Source organism: Chiloscyllium punctatum, chromosome 21 (genome assembly GCF_047496795.1).
Source record: "Chiloscyllium punctatum isolate Juve2018m chromosome 21, sChiPun1.3, whole genome shotgun sequence".
Lineage (NCBI taxonomy): Eukaryota > Metazoa > Chordata > Chondrichthyes > Orectolobiformes > Hemiscylliidae > Chiloscyllium > Chiloscyllium punctatum.
This window is the reverse complement of record NC_092759.1, coordinates 4,578,799-4,595,199: the sequence shown is the minus strand read 5'-3', so window position 1 is coordinate 4,595,199 and position 16,401 is coordinate 4,578,799. Positions and strand designations below refer to the sequence as shown.

The 16,401-nt window shown below is 44.2% G+C and overlaps 1 protein-coding gene across 1 annotated transcript in view; it reads right to left on the bottom strand.

The window, feature by feature from the left end:
- Positions 1–16,401, bottom strand: part of LOC140492538 (multifunctional procollagen lysine hydroxylase and glycosyltransferase LH3-like) — a 79,535-nt gene that overhangs the window by 49,885 nt on the left and 13,249 nt on the right. Inside the window, exons 2-3 of the mRNA XM_072591477.1 lie at positions 13,203–13,294; positions 8,518–8,654 (exon numbers count right to left, since the gene is read on the bottom strand). Coding sequence (XP_072447578.1) covers positions 8,518–8,654; positions 13,203–13,294 — 229 coding nt within the window. The remainder of the gene's footprint in view (positions 1–8,517; positions 8,655–13,202; positions 13,295–16,401) is intronic.

Below are 16,401 nucleotides of genomic sequence, written 5' to 3'. Positions count from 1 at the left end.
CGTACAGTTGCGCAATAAATTTATTGCGGGAGTGTGGGAAACATCAATCTCCCTCTACACCGTTCCCATCAACACTTGCAGGACCTGTACAGCACAGGGTTAGATACAGTAGACACAGAGTACAGCTCCGACTACAATGTCCCCATCCAAACTTCCAGGGCACGCACAGCACGAGGTTAGACACAGAGTAAAACTTCCTCTACACTGTCACCCAACAAACACTCCCAGGGCAGGGACAGCACGGGGTTAGATACAGAGTAAAGCTCGCTCTATACTATCCCCAATAAACACTCTTAAGAGAGGTAAAGCACAGCATTAGAGTTAAGCACCTTCTACACTGTCCCCAGCACAAGGTTCATCAGAATACAGCTTCCTCTACACTCTTCCCTGTACACATGCCCAGGATAGGTAGTGTTTGCTAGATTTTCATACTAGATGCTAAATTGTGCCCATGTGTGTCATGATGAAGGCTTATAAAATATGGTGAGGACAGTGCAGGGGAGAGAGAGAGAGAGAGAGAGAGAGAGAGAGAGAGAGAGAGAAAACCTGCACAGTTACCGCCTTTGCTGTTAGAATTTGTGTATCACTGGACATCGGAGTGCTTCTGGGAAAATTAACAAACAGTGAAATTCACAACTAATCTTGGAGGAACTGTTGGGCGAAGTTCACAGCACAGAATCCGATAAGTTAATTGTTGTTTTAAGTCTGTCCAATAGAAAGGCTGCAGTAGTGAGTAGGGTGGGTTCTTTTTTGATTATATGTTTTTGGAGATAAGTCTCTTGATTAAACTTAAAATATAAGCCATAGCTATTAATTTAACCTGGGGCAGTGTTTGTAGAGGAATAAGACGGTGTTATTTTCTGGGTCTGTAGTTTGTGAAGGAGCAAAAATGGCCTTTGCAGTGATACGTACTTAGAGTCAGAGATGTACAGCATGGAAACAGACCTTTCAGTCCAACCTGTCCACGCCAACCAGATATCCCAACCCAATCTAGTCCCACCTGCCAGCACCCAGCCCATACCCCTCCAAACTCTTCCTATTCATATAGCCATCCAGATGCCTCTTAAATGCTGTAATTGTACCAGCCTCCACCACATCCTCTGGCAGCTCATTCCATACACGTACCACCCTCTGCGTGAAAACGTTGCCCCTTAGGTCTCTTTTATATCTTTCCCCTCTCACCCTAAACCTATGCCCTCTAGTTCTGGACTCCCTGACCCCAGGAAAAAGACTTTGTCTATTTATCCTATCCATGCCCCTCAATTTTGTAAACCTCTATAAAGGTCACCCCTCAGCCTCCGATGCTCCAGGGAAAACAGCCCCAGCCTGTTCAGCCTCTCCCTGTAGCTCAGATCCTCCAACCCTGGCATCAACCTTGTAAATCTTTTCTGAACCTTTTCAAGTTTCACAACATCTTTCCGATAGGAAGGAGACCAGAATCGCATGCAATATTCCAACAGTGTATTAAAGATCCAGCCTCAGACAACTGTGTGTGGAGTTTGCACATTTTCCCTGTGTCTGCTTGTCAGATGTGGGAGTTTAAAGAGAGTTTAAGGATTACTGCAGATTATATCTGGCATAAATGCTGTTGGACGCGAATCTTATCAGATTGAGAGGATCGGTTGGAGAGACAAATAGAAGCGATGAGGAATTTGCAACAGCTACAGTATGTGATGGATGGCAGTTATAAAAAGGTGGGAAAGTCTCAGATACAGTCACATAGATGGGTTAGCTCCAGGAAGGGTAAGAGAGGTAGGCAGCTAGAGCAGGAGTCTTTTGTGGATATACCCATTTCAAACAGGTATGCTATTTTGGAAAATATAGGGGGTGATGGTTTCTCAGGGGAACGTAGCACAAACAGCCAAGTTTCTGGTATTGAGACTGGCTCTAATGCAACGAGGGGCACGTCGGCTTCCAAGAGATCAATTGCGTTAGGGGATTCTGTAGTCGGAGGTACAGACAGACATTTCTGTGGCCAGCAGAGAAAAAGCAGAATGGTGTGTTGTTTCCCTGGTGCCAGGATCAAGGATGTCTCACAGAGGGTGCAGAATGTTCTCACGGGGGAGACGGGCCAGCAGGAGGTCACATTGGAACCAACGACATTGGAAGGGAAAAAGTTGAGATTCTGAAGGGAGATTACAGAGAGTTAGGCAGGAATTTAAAAAGGAGGTCCTCAAGGGTAGTAATATCTGGATTACTCCTTGTGCTACGAGCTAGTGAAGGCAGGAATAGGAGGATAGAGCAGATGAATGCATGGCTGAGGAGCTGGTGTATGGGAGAAGGATTCACATTTTTGGATCATTGGAATCTCTTTTGGGGTAGAAGTGACCTGTACAAGAAGGACAGATTGGACCTAAATTGGAAGGGGACGAATATACTGGCAGGGAAATTTGCTCGAACTGCTTGGGAGGATTTAAACTAGTAAGGTGGGGGGGGGGGGGGGGGTGGGACCCAGGGAGATAGTGAGGAAAGAGATCGATCTGAGACGGGTACAGCTGAGAACAGAAGTGAGTCAAACAGTCAGGGCAGGCAGGGACAAGGTAGGACTAATAAATTAAACTGCATTTATTTCAATGCAAGGGGCCTAACAGGAAAGGCAGATGAACTCAGGGCATGGTTAGGAACATGGGACTGGGATATCATAGCAATTACGGAAACATGGCTCAGGGATGGGCAGGACTGGCAGCTGAATGTTCCAGGATACAAATGCTACAGGAAGGATAGAAAGGGAGGCAAAAGAGAAGGGGGTGTGGCATTTTTGAGAAGGGATAATATTACAGCTGTGCTGAGGGAGGGTATTCCCAGAAATACATCCAGGGAACTTATTTGGGTGGAACTGAGAAATAAGAAAGGGATGATCACCTTATTGGGATTGTATTATAGACCCCCCCCAATAGTCAGAGGGAAATTGAGAAACAAACTTGTAAGGAGATCTCAGCTATCTGTAAGAATAATAGGGTGGTTATGGTAGAGGATTTTAACTTTCCAAACATCGACTGGGACTGCCATAGTGTTAAAGGTTTAGATGGAGAGGAATTTATTAAATGTATACAAGACAATTTTCTGATTCAGTATGTGGATGTACCTACTAGAGAAGGTGCAAAACTTGACCTCCTCTTGGGAAAAAAGGCAGGGCAGGTGACTGAGGTGTCAGTGGGGGAGCACTTTGGGGCCAGCGACCATAATTCTATTAGTTTTAAAATAGTGATGGAAAAGAATAGACCAGATCTAAAAGTTGAAGTTCTAAATTGGGGAAAGGCCAATTTTGACGGTATTAGGCAAGAACTTTCAAAAGCTGATTGGAGGCAGATGTTCGCAGGTAAAGGGACGGCTGGAAAATGGGAAGCCTTCAGAAATGAGATAACAACAATCCAGAGAAAGTATATTCCTGTCAGGGTGAAAGGGAAAGCTGGTAGGTATAGGGAATTCTGGATGACTAAAGAAATTGAGGGTTTGGTTAAGAAAAAGAAGGAAGCATATGTCAGGTATAGACAGGATAGATCGAGTGAATCCTTAGAAGAGTATAAAGAAAGTAGGAGTATACTTAAGAGGGAAATCAGGAGGGCAAAACGGGGACATGAGATAGCTTTGGCAAATAGAATTAAGGAGAATCCAAACGTGTTTTACAAATATATTAAGGACAAAAGGGTAACTAGGGAGAGAATAGGGCCCCTCAAAGATCAGCAAGGCAGCCTTTGTGTGGAGCCACAGAAAATGGGGGAGATACTAAATGAATATTTTGCATCAGTATTTACTGTGGAAAAGGATATGGAAGATATAGACTGTAGGGAAATAGATGGTGACATCTTGCAAAATGTCCAGATTACAGAGGAGGAAGTGCTGGATGTCTTGAAACGGGTAAAGGTGGATAAATCCCCAAGACGAAGGTAAACTGGCCAAGAATATAAAGGAGGATAGTAAAAGCTTTTTTAGGTATGTCCAAGGCAAAAAAATGGTTAGGACAAAAATTGGGCCCTTGAAGACAGAAACAGGGGAGTATATTACTGGGAAAAAAGAAATGGCAGAGGAATTAAATGGGTACTTCAGATCTGTGTTCACTGGGGAAGACACAAGCAATCTCCCTGAGGTAACAGTGGCTGAAGGACCTGAACTTAAGGGAATTTATATTTGCCAGGATTTGGTGTTGGAGAGACTGTTAGGTCTGAAGGTTGATAAGTCTCCGGGACCTGATGGCCTGCATCCCAGAGTACTGAAGGAGGTGGCTCGGGAAATCGTGGATGTGCTGGTGATTATTTTCCAGAGTCAATAGAATCGGGGTCGGTTCCTGAGGATTGGAGGGCGGCTAATGTTGTGCCACTTTTTAAGAAGGGTGGGCGGGAGAAAGCAGGAAATTATAGACCAGTTAGTCTGACCTCAGTGGTGGGAAAGATGCTGGAGTCTATTATAAAGGATGAAATTACGGCACATCTGGATAATAGTAACAGGATAGGACAGAGTCAGCATGGATTTATGAAGGGGAAATCATGCTTGACTAATCTTCTTGAATTTTTTGAGGATGTAACTCGGAAGATGGACGAGGGAGATCCAGTGGATGTAGTGTACCTGGACTTTCAGAAAGCTTTTGATAAAGTCCCACACAAGAGGTTAGTGAGTAAAATTAGGGCGCACGGTATTGGGGGCAAAGTACTAGATTGGATAGAGAATTGGTTGGCTAATAGGAAACAAAGGGTAGTGATTAACGGCTCCATTTCGGAATGGCAGGCAGTGACCAGTGGGGTACCGCAGGGATCCGTGCTGGGACCGCAGCTTTTTACAATATATGTAAATGATATAGAAGATGGTATCAGCAATAACATTAGCAAATTTGCTGATGATACAAAGCTGGGTGGTAGGGTGAAATGTGATGAGGATGTTAGGAGATTACAGGGTGACCTGGACAAGTTAGGTGAGTGGGCAGATGCATGGCAGATGCAGTTTAATGTGGATAAATGTCTGGTTATCCACTTTGGTGGCAAGAACAGGAAGGCAGATTACTACCTCAATGGTATCAAATTAGGTAAAGGGGCTGTTCAGAGAGATCTGGGTGTTCTTGTCCACCAGTCAATGAAGGTAAGCATGCAGGTACAGCAGGTCGTGAAGAAGGCTAATAGCATGCTGGCCTTCATAACAAGAGGAATTGAGTATAGAAGCAAAGAGGTGCTTCTGCAGCTGTACAAGACCCTGGTGAGACCACACCTGGAGTACTGTGTACAGTTCTGGTCTCCAAATTTGAGGAAAGACATTCTGGCTATTGAGGGAGTGCAGCGTAGGTTCACGAGGTCAATTCCTGGAATGGCAGGATTGCCTTGCACGGAAAGACTGAAGCGACTGGGCTTGTATACCCTTGAGTTTAGAAGACTGAGAGGGGATCTGATTGAAACGTATAGGATTATGAAAGGACTGGACACTCTGGCAGGAGGGAACATATTTCTGTTGATGGGGGAGTGCCGAACCAGAGGACACAACTTAAAAATACGGGGTAGACCATTTAGGACAGAGATGAGGAGAAACTACTTCACCCAGAGAGTGGTGGCTGTGTGGAATGCTCTGCCCCAGAGGGCAGTGGAGGCCCAGTCTCTGGATTCATTTAAGAAAGAATTGGATAGAGCTCTTAAAGATAGTGGAGTCAAGGGTTATGGAGATAAGGCTGGAACAGGATACTGATTGGGAATGATCAGCCATGATCATATTGAATGGCGGTGCAGGCTCGAAGGGCTGAATGGCCTACTCCTGCATCTATTGTCTATTGTCTATTGACCTGATCAGGTGTACCCGAGAACTCTGTGGGAAGCTAGAGAAGTGATTGCTGGACCTTTTGCTGAGATATTTTTGTCATCGATAGTCACAGGTGAGGTGCCGGAAGGCTGGAGGTTGGCAAACGTGGTGCCTGGTGGTAAGGACAAGCCAGGGAACCATAGACCGGTGAGCCTGACCTCGGTGGTGGGCAAGTTGTTGGAGGGAATCCTGAGGGACAGGATGTACATATATTTGGAAAGGCAAGGACTGATTCGGGATAGTCAACATGGCTTTGTGTGTGGGAAATCATGTCTCACAAACTTGATTGAGTTTTTTGATGAAGTAACAAAGAAGATTGATGAGGGCAGAGCAGTAGATGTGATCTATAAGGACTTCAGTAAGGCGTTCGACAAGGTTCCCCATGGGAGACTGATTAGCAAGGTTAGATCTCACGGAATACAAGGAGAACTAGCCATTTGGATACACAACTGGCTCAAAGATAGAAGACAGAGGGTGGTGGTGGAGGGTTGTTTTTCAGACTGGAGGCCTGTGACCAGTGGAGTGCCACAAGGATCGGTGCTGGGCCCTCTACTTGTTGTCATTTACATAAATGATTTGGATGCGAGCATAAGAGGTACAGTCAGTAAGTTTGCAGATGACACCAAAATTGGAGGTGTAGAGGACAGCGAAGAGGGTTACCTCAGATTACAATGGGATCTGGATCAGATGGGCCAATGGGCTGAGAAGTGGCAGATGGAATTTAATTCAGATAAACCAGAGGGGCTGCATTTTGGGAAAGCAAATCAGGGCAGGACTTATACACTTAATGGTAAGGTCCTAGGGAGTGTTGCTGAACAAAGAGACCTTGGAGTGCAGGTTCATTGCTCCTTGAAAGTGGAGTCGCAGATAGATAGGATAGTGAAGAAGGTGTTTGGTATGCTTTCCTTTATTGGTCAGAGTATTGAGTACAGGAGTTAGGTGGTCATGTTGCGGCTGTACAGGACATTGGTTAGGCCACTGTTGGAATATTGCATGCATTTCTGGTCTCCTTCCTATCGGAAAGATGTTGTGAAACTTGAAAGGGTTCAGAAAAGATTTACAAGGATGTTGCCGGGGTTGGAGGATCTGAGCTACAGGTAGAGGCTGAACAGGCTGGGCCTGTTTTCCCTGGAGTGTCAGAGGCTGAGGGGTGATCTTATAGAGGTTTACAAAATTGAGGGGCATGGATAGGATAAATAGACAAAGTCTTTTCCCTGGGGTCGGGGAGTCCAGAACTAGAGGGCATAGGTTTAGGGTGAGAAGGGAAAGATATAAAAGAGACCTAAGGGGCAACTTTTTCACACAGAGGGTGGCATGTGTATGGAATGAGCTGCCAGAGGATGTGGTGGAGGCTGGTACAATTACAACAAAGGCATTTGGATGGGTCTATGAATAGGAAGGGTTTGGAGGGATATGAGCTGGGTGCTGGCAGGTGGGACTAGATTGGGTTGGGATATCTGGTCGGAATGGACGGGTTGGACCGAAGGGTCTGTTTCCGTGCTGTACATCTCTATGACTCTATGCGCAGATTTTGAAGATCTGAAACAAAAACAGAAAACGTTGGAGAAACTGCATTCTGAATAAGGGTCGCTGGACTCAAAATATTAACTCCGCTTTGTCTCCATAGATGCTGCCACACTTGCTGAATTTCTCCAGCAATTTCTGATTTTGTTATTATTTAGCAACTTGTGGTCTAAGGTTGAGGAAGAATGGATTTCAGTCTTCAGTTCTGTAAAGGACTGATCTGAACTTTTTTTTAAAAAAGTTCAGATTATTTTTGAACAGTGGGCTTAAAGTCAACATTCCCGAGAAATCAAGTGATTCTAGCTAAGTGACTTGCTAGCGCCCCTAAACGTGTATAGTTTAGCAAGGTTTGAGCTATAAAGAAAGGATGGCCAGGCTAGGTCTTTCATCACTAGAGCGTAGGTGGCTGAGAGACGACCATATAGAGGTTTATCAGATAATGTAGGGTATAGATCGAGTTAATGGTAGCTGTCTTTTTCCTAAGATGGGGGATTTCAAGACTAGGGGTAGAGAGGATAAAGATTTTAAAAAGCCAAATCTTTTACACGGAAGATGGTTTACATGTGGATTAAATGTCCTGAGGAAGTGGCGGATGTGGGTACAATTACAACATTTAAAAGACATTTGGATCAGTACATGAACCAAAAAGGTTCAGAGGGATATGGGCCAGGAGTAGACAGGCAGAACTGGTCTAGTTTGAGATGATGTTCGACATTGGACTGGAGAGTCTGTTTCCTTGCGGTATGACTCTACGACTCGACACCAGTAACCTCTTGTGAATTTGTTCAATGATTGATCAACCCAGGAAACAAAAAGAATAAAAGCCTTTTCCCGCATTTCACTCTGAAATCTGAACTGCCCAGTATTCCCATCAGCTAAGATCATAACTGTGTGTGCATGCACCTGTGTGTACGCAGGCGGGGTAGTGTGCACTTGTGTTTGTTCGTATATGTCTGTGTATGATTATGGTGTGTGAGAATGGAGGCAGCAGCGGGAGGGAAGCCATTTCTCAATGTTAAACAAAATGGAGAGGCTGCTCACATGACCTAATGCAGAACTGCACAATGTACCAAGTTTACATTGGAATACAAGCCTGGTGACACCTTACCCCCAGCCTGGAGACACCCGTGCTCTCCTAGGCTGACCCAGGAACCAGCTGGCTCTCCCAGGGTTGCCCTACAGCCAACTGTATCTGCCACATGGCACCCCCAAACCTACCTGTCAACAAACATCACGATCAGGTCCTCCTGGGCTTCATGCTTTGCCATTTCCTTTTGTAGCCACCGCACTTTCTGGCCACCTCCCACTGTCCGAGCCACATCACCTCCCTTCCACTCTTGGCCTAGTCCCAGGGTCTAAGAATAAGGAAGAGAAAATGAGACATACTCAATAGCTATCCTTTGAATAAAGGTATAATTCCCTTTATTTTATGTAATGGTCTCATTAGCCCTGTGTTACTTTGTGATTCAGTATCTTTTCCACCCTGGTGTTCCAGCACCCCATTTGGGATATTTTACAAGCTTCCCTGCAGAACTGTTACAGCACAAGAGAAGGCCATTCAGCCCATCCTGTGGGTTCCATGTCTCCAACACACCTGAAGCCATTCCTTCACTTTCTCCCCATAACCTTGCACATTCTTTCCAATCATCCTATTTCCTCTTGAATGCCTCAATTTAACCTGCCTCCACCACACTGTCAGGCAGCATTATCAAGATCTGAACCACTTGCCATAAAACATTTTCCCCTTGTGTCTCCATTGCTTCATTTAACAATCATCTTAAAACTGAGCCCTCTGACTCCTGATCCTTCCACCAACAGGAATAGTTTCTCCTCCTCGACTCTGTCTAATCCCCTCAAGATTTTAAACACCTCTATCTAATCTCCTCTCGGCCTTCTCTTCATGTAGGATAACAGTCTCAGCTTGTCCAACCTCTGCATGGAGATGAAGGTCCTCATCCCTTAGACCATTCTTGTGAATATTCTGGATCTTCTCCAAAGCCCTCACATTTCTGTTGGAGATCAGGGTCCTTGTTAAAGCTGAATTTTTTCTTTGTATTTTGGTATTTCCTGAATAGCATGTGTGCTACAGCAGTAACTCACCTACAAATAAAACAGGCCAATAATTGACAAAGAGATGAAGGTAGGTGAGGACCTGGAATGGAGCTAAGAATAGACAAGTCTCCTGACCCTGATGGAATGCATCCCAGGGTATTAAAAGAGATGGCAGGAAAAATAGCAAGTGCACTGGTAGCAGTTTTCCAAAATTTTCTGGACTCTGGGGCAGTCCCAGCTGATTAGAAAACAGCAAATGTGATGCCACTGATTAAAAAGGGAGGTAGATAAAGGTGGGGAGTTATAGACAGGTTAGCTTAACCTCTGTAGTGGGGAAGATGCTTGAGTCTATTATCAAGGAAGAAATGGCAAGGCATCTCAATAGAAATTGTCCCGTTGGGCAGACACAGCATGGGTTCATGATGGGCAGGTTATGCTTAACAAACCTTTTGGAATTCTACGCAGACACCACGAGCAAGGTAGACAATGGGGAGCCAGTGAATATGGTGTACCTAGATTTCCAAAAGACCTTTGACAATGTGCTGCACAAGAGGCTGCTACATAAGATAAGGATGCATGGTGTGACGGGTAAAGTATTAGCATGGGTCGAGGATTAGTTGATTAACAAGAAGTAAACGAATGCTATTCTGACTGGCAATCAGTGACTAGTGGTGGGCCTCATGGATCGGTGTTGGGATCACAATTATTTACAATTTATATAGATGATTTGGAGTTGGGGACCACATGTAGTGTGTCAAAGTTTGCCGATGACACTAAGATGAGTAGCAGAGCAAAGTGTACAGAGGACTGTGAAACTTTGCAGAGGTACATAGATACTTTGAGTGAGTGGACAAGGTCTGGCAGATGGAATACAATGTTAATAAATGTGAAGGTCATCCATTTTGTTAAGAGTACAAGTAAAAAGGACTATTACTTGAATGGTAAAAGGTTGCAGTGTGCTGCCATGCAGAGGGACCTAGGTCACAGAAGGTTGGTTTGCAGATACAACAAGTAATTAGGAAGGTAAATGGAATTTGGTCCTTCATTGCTGAAGGGATTGAGTTATAAAGCAGGGAGGTTATGCTACAGCTGTACAGGGTGCTAGTGAGGCCACACCTAGAGTACTGTGCACAGTTTTGGACTCCTTAGTTAAGAAAGGATGGACTGGTACTGTGTGTGTGTGTGTGTGTGTGTGTGTGTGTGTGTGGGGGGGGGGGGGGGGGGGGGGAGGCGGGGGGGGAAGCCAGAGGAGGTTCACTCAGTTGATTCCAGAGTTGAGGAGGTTGGCTTATGAAGACAGTCTGAGTAGACTGGGTTCATATTCATTGGAATTCAGAAGAATGAGGGGGGGGATCTTATCGGAGCGTATAAAATTATGAAGGGAATCAATAAGATAGAAGTAGAGAGGATATTTCCACTGGCAGATGAAACTAGGTCAAAAGGGTAAAGCCTCAAGATTAGAGGGAGCAGGTTTAGGATGGAATTGAGGAGAAACTTCTTCACCCAGAAAGTCATAAATCTATGGAATTCCTTCCCCAGTGAAGTAGTTGACACTACTTCAGTAAACGTTTTTAAAGCTAATTTTTTTTTGAACAATAAAGGAATTAAGGGATACAGTGAGAGAGTGGGTAAGTGAATCGGAGTCTGCAAAAAAAAAATCCGTCATGATCTTACTGAATGGCGGAGCAGGCTCGAAGGGCCAGATCGCCGACTCCTGTTCCTAGTTCTTATGTTCGAGATAAACAGAGAGAAAGTGAGGACTGCAAATGCTGGAGCTCAGAGTCAAATAATGTGGCGCTGGAAAAGCACAGCCAATCACTGACGCCCCCTCTCTGAAAAAGTGACATCAATTTATCCAGTGTCACCTGCACTGTTATCAACTGTACTGTTACGGAAAACAAAGCATTCTTGATCTTAGAAGGAACAAAATCTAACTTGCAAATGGATGAGGAGTCAATAGTCATCCATCATCATGACAGCACTGTGACTCAGCAGTCAGCACTGCTGCCTTACAGCACCTGGGCCCTGGGTTCAATTCCATCCTCTGGCGACTGTCTAGGTGGAGTTTGCACCTTATCCCCGAGTCTGCGTGGGTTTGTTCCAGTTTCCTCACAAAGTCCAAAGATGTGCAGGTTTAGATGGATTGGCCATGCTAAATTGCCCATAGTGTTCAGGGATGTGCAGACTAGGTGCAGTAGCCATGGGAAATGCAGGGTTATGGGGTGAGTCTGGGTGGGACGCTCTTTGGAGTCGATGTGGACTCAATGGGCTGAATGGTCTGTTTCCACACTATTAGGATTCCATGATCTATGAGTAGCTGCCCTATTGTCATATCTGGAATGAGCAGGTTATCTTAGGATGAGAGATTGGACAGGGTGGGCTTGCTTTCACTGGAGTTTAGGATAGTGAGGGATGATTTGATTGATGCTTTTGCACATCCTCACTAAACTTCCCCAATTTGAAGGCATCCACAAATTTTGAAATTGTTCTTCCAATTCCCTAACCATTTAGGTAAATGGTGAATCATAGTAACTCCACCTGTGTGGCATATTACTTTACCTTCGAATTTCAGTAATTACTTTCATCCCTTACTCTCAGTTTTCTGCCTTGTAGCTGACTTGCTTTCCAATTGATCTGTCCCCTGATTCCACAAGTTGTGACTTTTGTCAATGGTCTGTGCCATCGAAGATATTTATGAACTTGTAAATCGGATACATTTACTGTTATTGCTTCTCAAGTTCAGTGGAATTAGTCAAACGTAGATTCCTTCTTTGAACTTGAGCTATTATAGTTTAGTTTCTAGATAATTCTCTGTGATGTTTTTGATTCATCATCATTCCAATTGCTGCCATCAAGCTTACTGTCTGTAGATCCAAGGTCTTTCATTTCAGCGATATGGGAGGGAGTGAGGGCTGTTGTGCTGCAGTGGGTGCCTCTAGAGCCTGAAGCTCTGGATTCAAATCCCACTCCAGGACTTAATGGACAAGGAAAGTGCATTCATAATGTAGCCAAACAGGTTGAGCAGCAAACGAGAAGTCCTTTGAACTCACACCAATGGAAGAGGAGAGGTTTGCCTGGGAAAAAAATTCCTGGTCAGCCAAACGATGGAAAGGAAGTCAGAATCTCTACCATCATTATCTATAGCCCCAGACCAAAACATGGGAGTCATAGAGTTGTACAACAAGGAAACAGGCCCTTCAGTCCAACTCATCCATGCTGACCAAATATCCTAAATTAATCTAGTCCAATTTGCCAACATTTGACCCATATCCCTCTAAGTCCTTCCTATTTATATACCCATCCAGATGCCTCTTAACTGTTGTAATTGTACCAGCCTCCACCACTTCCTCTGGCAGCTCATTCCATATACGTACCACCCTCTGCATGAAAACACTGCCCCTTAGATCCGTTTTATGTCTTGCCCCTCTCACCTGAAACTTATGCCCTCTAATTTTCAATTCCCCTCCCCTGGGAAAAAGACCTGCATGTGAAAGTTCAGGTTACCACTGCAACTTGAACGCAGTGTATGAACTGTAAAGCACCACTTCAGAGACAGGCTCACACTCTACCATTTTTCAAGGAAATGGGGATGGGTAGCAATGCGGTTATACCACTGTACTTGTAACCTAAAGGTCTGCACTTATGCTTAGTGATAGGAGTTGGGGAACATGGTTGCAATTCATTGAATAAATCTGGAATACCAAGCTAGTCTCATGACCATGGACTGATCAGCAACTGAGAATCTGTCAGATTGTCCTTTATGAATATTCACCATTCTACATCCATCAGCAAAGGTTCTTCTGTCGAACCACCCCCACTACCAGCCTTTTGTTCTTACAGCAGCTGTGTACCTTGACAGTGTAGTTAAAATATTTTGCAGTCCGGATGAAACGCTTGTAGCCTTCTGTCTCCTTGGTTGCCACAGTGATCACTAACAGGTTATCTGGGGGAGGGAGGAGAAGAAATGCTTGACATTAAAGGTCAAATATAATAACACTGCTTTACAGAAGTGAAAAATAAGAGCTTCCCAACACCCCAAGAGCACTTCGCCACCATCTTCAAGATATTCAAAAACTCTAATGCAACTCTGGTCTATGGGTATCAAGGACTGATAATGCAAAGGGTAGAAGACAGATTTTATTGATACAAAGTCCTGGTTTTGGAGATGCAGTCACTGTGAGCAGTTCAGGGCATCAGATTTCGAGAGTCCAAGGATGTGCAGGTTAGGTGAATTGGCCATGCTAAATTGCCCACAGTGTCCAGAAATGTGCAGGCTAGGTGGGTTAGTCATGGGAAATGCAGGGTTACAGAGGGTGGTGGGATAATCTTCAGAGGGTCAGCACGCTCTGTGGACTCAATGGGCCAAATGCTTCCACACTGTAGGGATTCTGTGATGAAGTAATGACCTTACAGATGACACAGTGCAGATTCAGCAGTACAGTTCCTGGTCTCCAGAATTTAAACTGCGAGAGGAGATTCGGTAAAGGAGGGTTGTGCTCCCTGGAGGTTAGAAGGTCAAGTGGTGACTTGATTGAAGTTCTCAAGAAACAAAGAGGAGCAATGTAGTAGATGGAGGGGAACTATTCCCACTGGCTGGAGAGCCTGGGAGGGGCACAGCCAGGGCCTTCAGGAGTGACACTAAGGAACACTTCTACACACAGAGGGTGGGAGAAGTTAGAACTCTCAGCAATTGATATGAGATCAACTGTGAATTTTAAATCAGAGTTTGAGAGAAAGGCACTAAGGGATCTGATTTAAAGCAGGTTCGTGGAAGTTCATCACATATCAGCCATGGCTCGATGGGATATATCATAACTCAATTGGGAAGAGTGTGCTGACAATTGAGCCCCACAACTCCATTAGGTATCACAAATATGTAACCCACCCAATCAAACCTCCATGGCGATCAATTTGACTGACAGAGTATTACTCAGGATTAAAGTAATTCACAGCAGGTTTTATCATTAACAGGGAAATTACTTATCACAGACAAAGTTATTCATGAACAAATTAAGTAATCACAATTGTACAAATGCTTAAGAAAGGAGTGGCTGAGGGGAAACGGCAGGGTTGGCCAAATGACCTCCATCACTGTGTAGTTCCGCGCAGAATCTGACTCTGAACAACACCACGGGATTTTCTGGTCATATTCCACGTTCATTGTTTTATAGCTTGTTATGTATTTGTTATGTTTATCCATCAGTACTCAAAACATATAGGGAGTAGAGACTGAATTCACCTCAAAAGCCCCTAAAACATTCGGGTAAAATTCAACCATTGTGGAAACCAGTGAGAGAGAAGTCACCTTCGTACATGAAGCTGTCAGAGTCTCTGAGGAGCTGCCCCTGGTTTCTCTCTTGCATTTACTACTGATAAGGGGTTTAAGGTCAACAAAGCTAGGAACTTGGGTGGAGGCATTCTGTGGGCAGACAGTAGTGAGGCTGGGACTCCTACAGGGCAAAAATCAACTAGGCAAAAATGAGGACTGCAGATGCAGGAAACCAGAGTTTAGGTCGGAGTGGTGCTGGAAAAGCACAGGTCAGGCAGCATCTGAGGAGAAGCGTTCTGATGAAGGGCTTTTGCCCGAAATGTCGATTTTCCTGCTCCTCGGATGCTGCCTGACCTGCTGGGCCTTTCCAGCACCACTCTGATCTAAACTCCTACAGGGCAAGTTTAGCTACAAAAGGGAAGATGAGGGCAGCAAAAAGGGAGTCAGTGGTTGGTAAGGAGTGAAAAAGGCTGCAAAGGAGGGAGAGAGGGGCTGCAAAGCGGTGATGAAGTGACATCCAGGGGAGCAAGCAGCTTTAAACCTTTTAGCAAAGAAATACTCAGCTAAGCAGGAATCAGGAAAACTATAAGTCACTAATGCAATGAATTCCTTGCAAATGAATGTGCAGTTTCGATCTTAAGGCTGCAGAAGTTCAAGAGATACTGTATAAGGAATATGTGGTGGATGTCAATGTAAGGAATACTTTGCAGCCAGATAACTTAATACAGACTAGTTTTATTTCACAAAGCTTTATCGTTTCTAAAAGCATTTGACATAGTATGAACTACTTGACAGTATTAGAGATAATCATGTAAGCAATTTGCTTTGACCTTACCAGTCTGCAATAGGTGAGTTTAAGGTGATGGATTTCTATATGTGGAAGTGTGTATTATTTATTTGAAAAAAATACCTTGGTACAATCTTATGTCTGTCGTGTCAGTTTAAATATTGCAGTTTGTAGGAAGCTAATGTTTTCCCTTTGTGCATGGCTTTAGGTCGAGTGGAGGGTTGGGTTTAGAGGGATATGGGCCACACACAGACAGATGGGATTAGTTTAATTTGGGAAACTTGGTCAGCATGGACGAGTTAGACCGATAGGTCTACTTTGTGCTATGACTCTAAATTGCAAACAAAAATCGATTACTTACTACTGCTACACAACTTAAGCGATACCCTTTAAAACTCCAAACACACACATTCATTCGTGAGTAATATGGGTAAAAAAACAGTTGGGACACAAGTATTAGAGGTGGGAAAATGCATTGGAACAAAACAAATCCTGTCGATCGAATCCAGAATGCAAGGGTGGGATGAATAGATTCTCAAACTGCTTTTGATTATTTTTGGTGTCAGGGACAGAATGTTGTCTGTGGAACAATGGTTGATCTTTGATCTAATAACAAATCAGATGGACCTAAGTCTTTCCTTGCATTAGAACGCTTCCTTTTCAGAGACTTCAAGTTTTGTCTTTTTCATTCAGAGAGAGAGATGATTAGAGGTGCTTTTGGTTGTCTCTGAGTGAACTGCTCATACAGATCTGTAACAAATCGCAGTTGGACCAACCCAAAGATTGTTATTATACAGTTTTTTTCCTTTTTTCAAAAAGAGCCACTCTCTCAAACGAGTCCACCTCACTGTTTTGAAAAGTAACAAATCTGGTGCAGCTGTATTGTTCACCATGCAATCAACCTGGTCTTTAAGTTGCAAAAACTCACCTGGTATTTTTAGTGGTACCTTTACAGTCTAAAACGAGAAAGCGGTCCCTTAGCTAAATGCCCTTC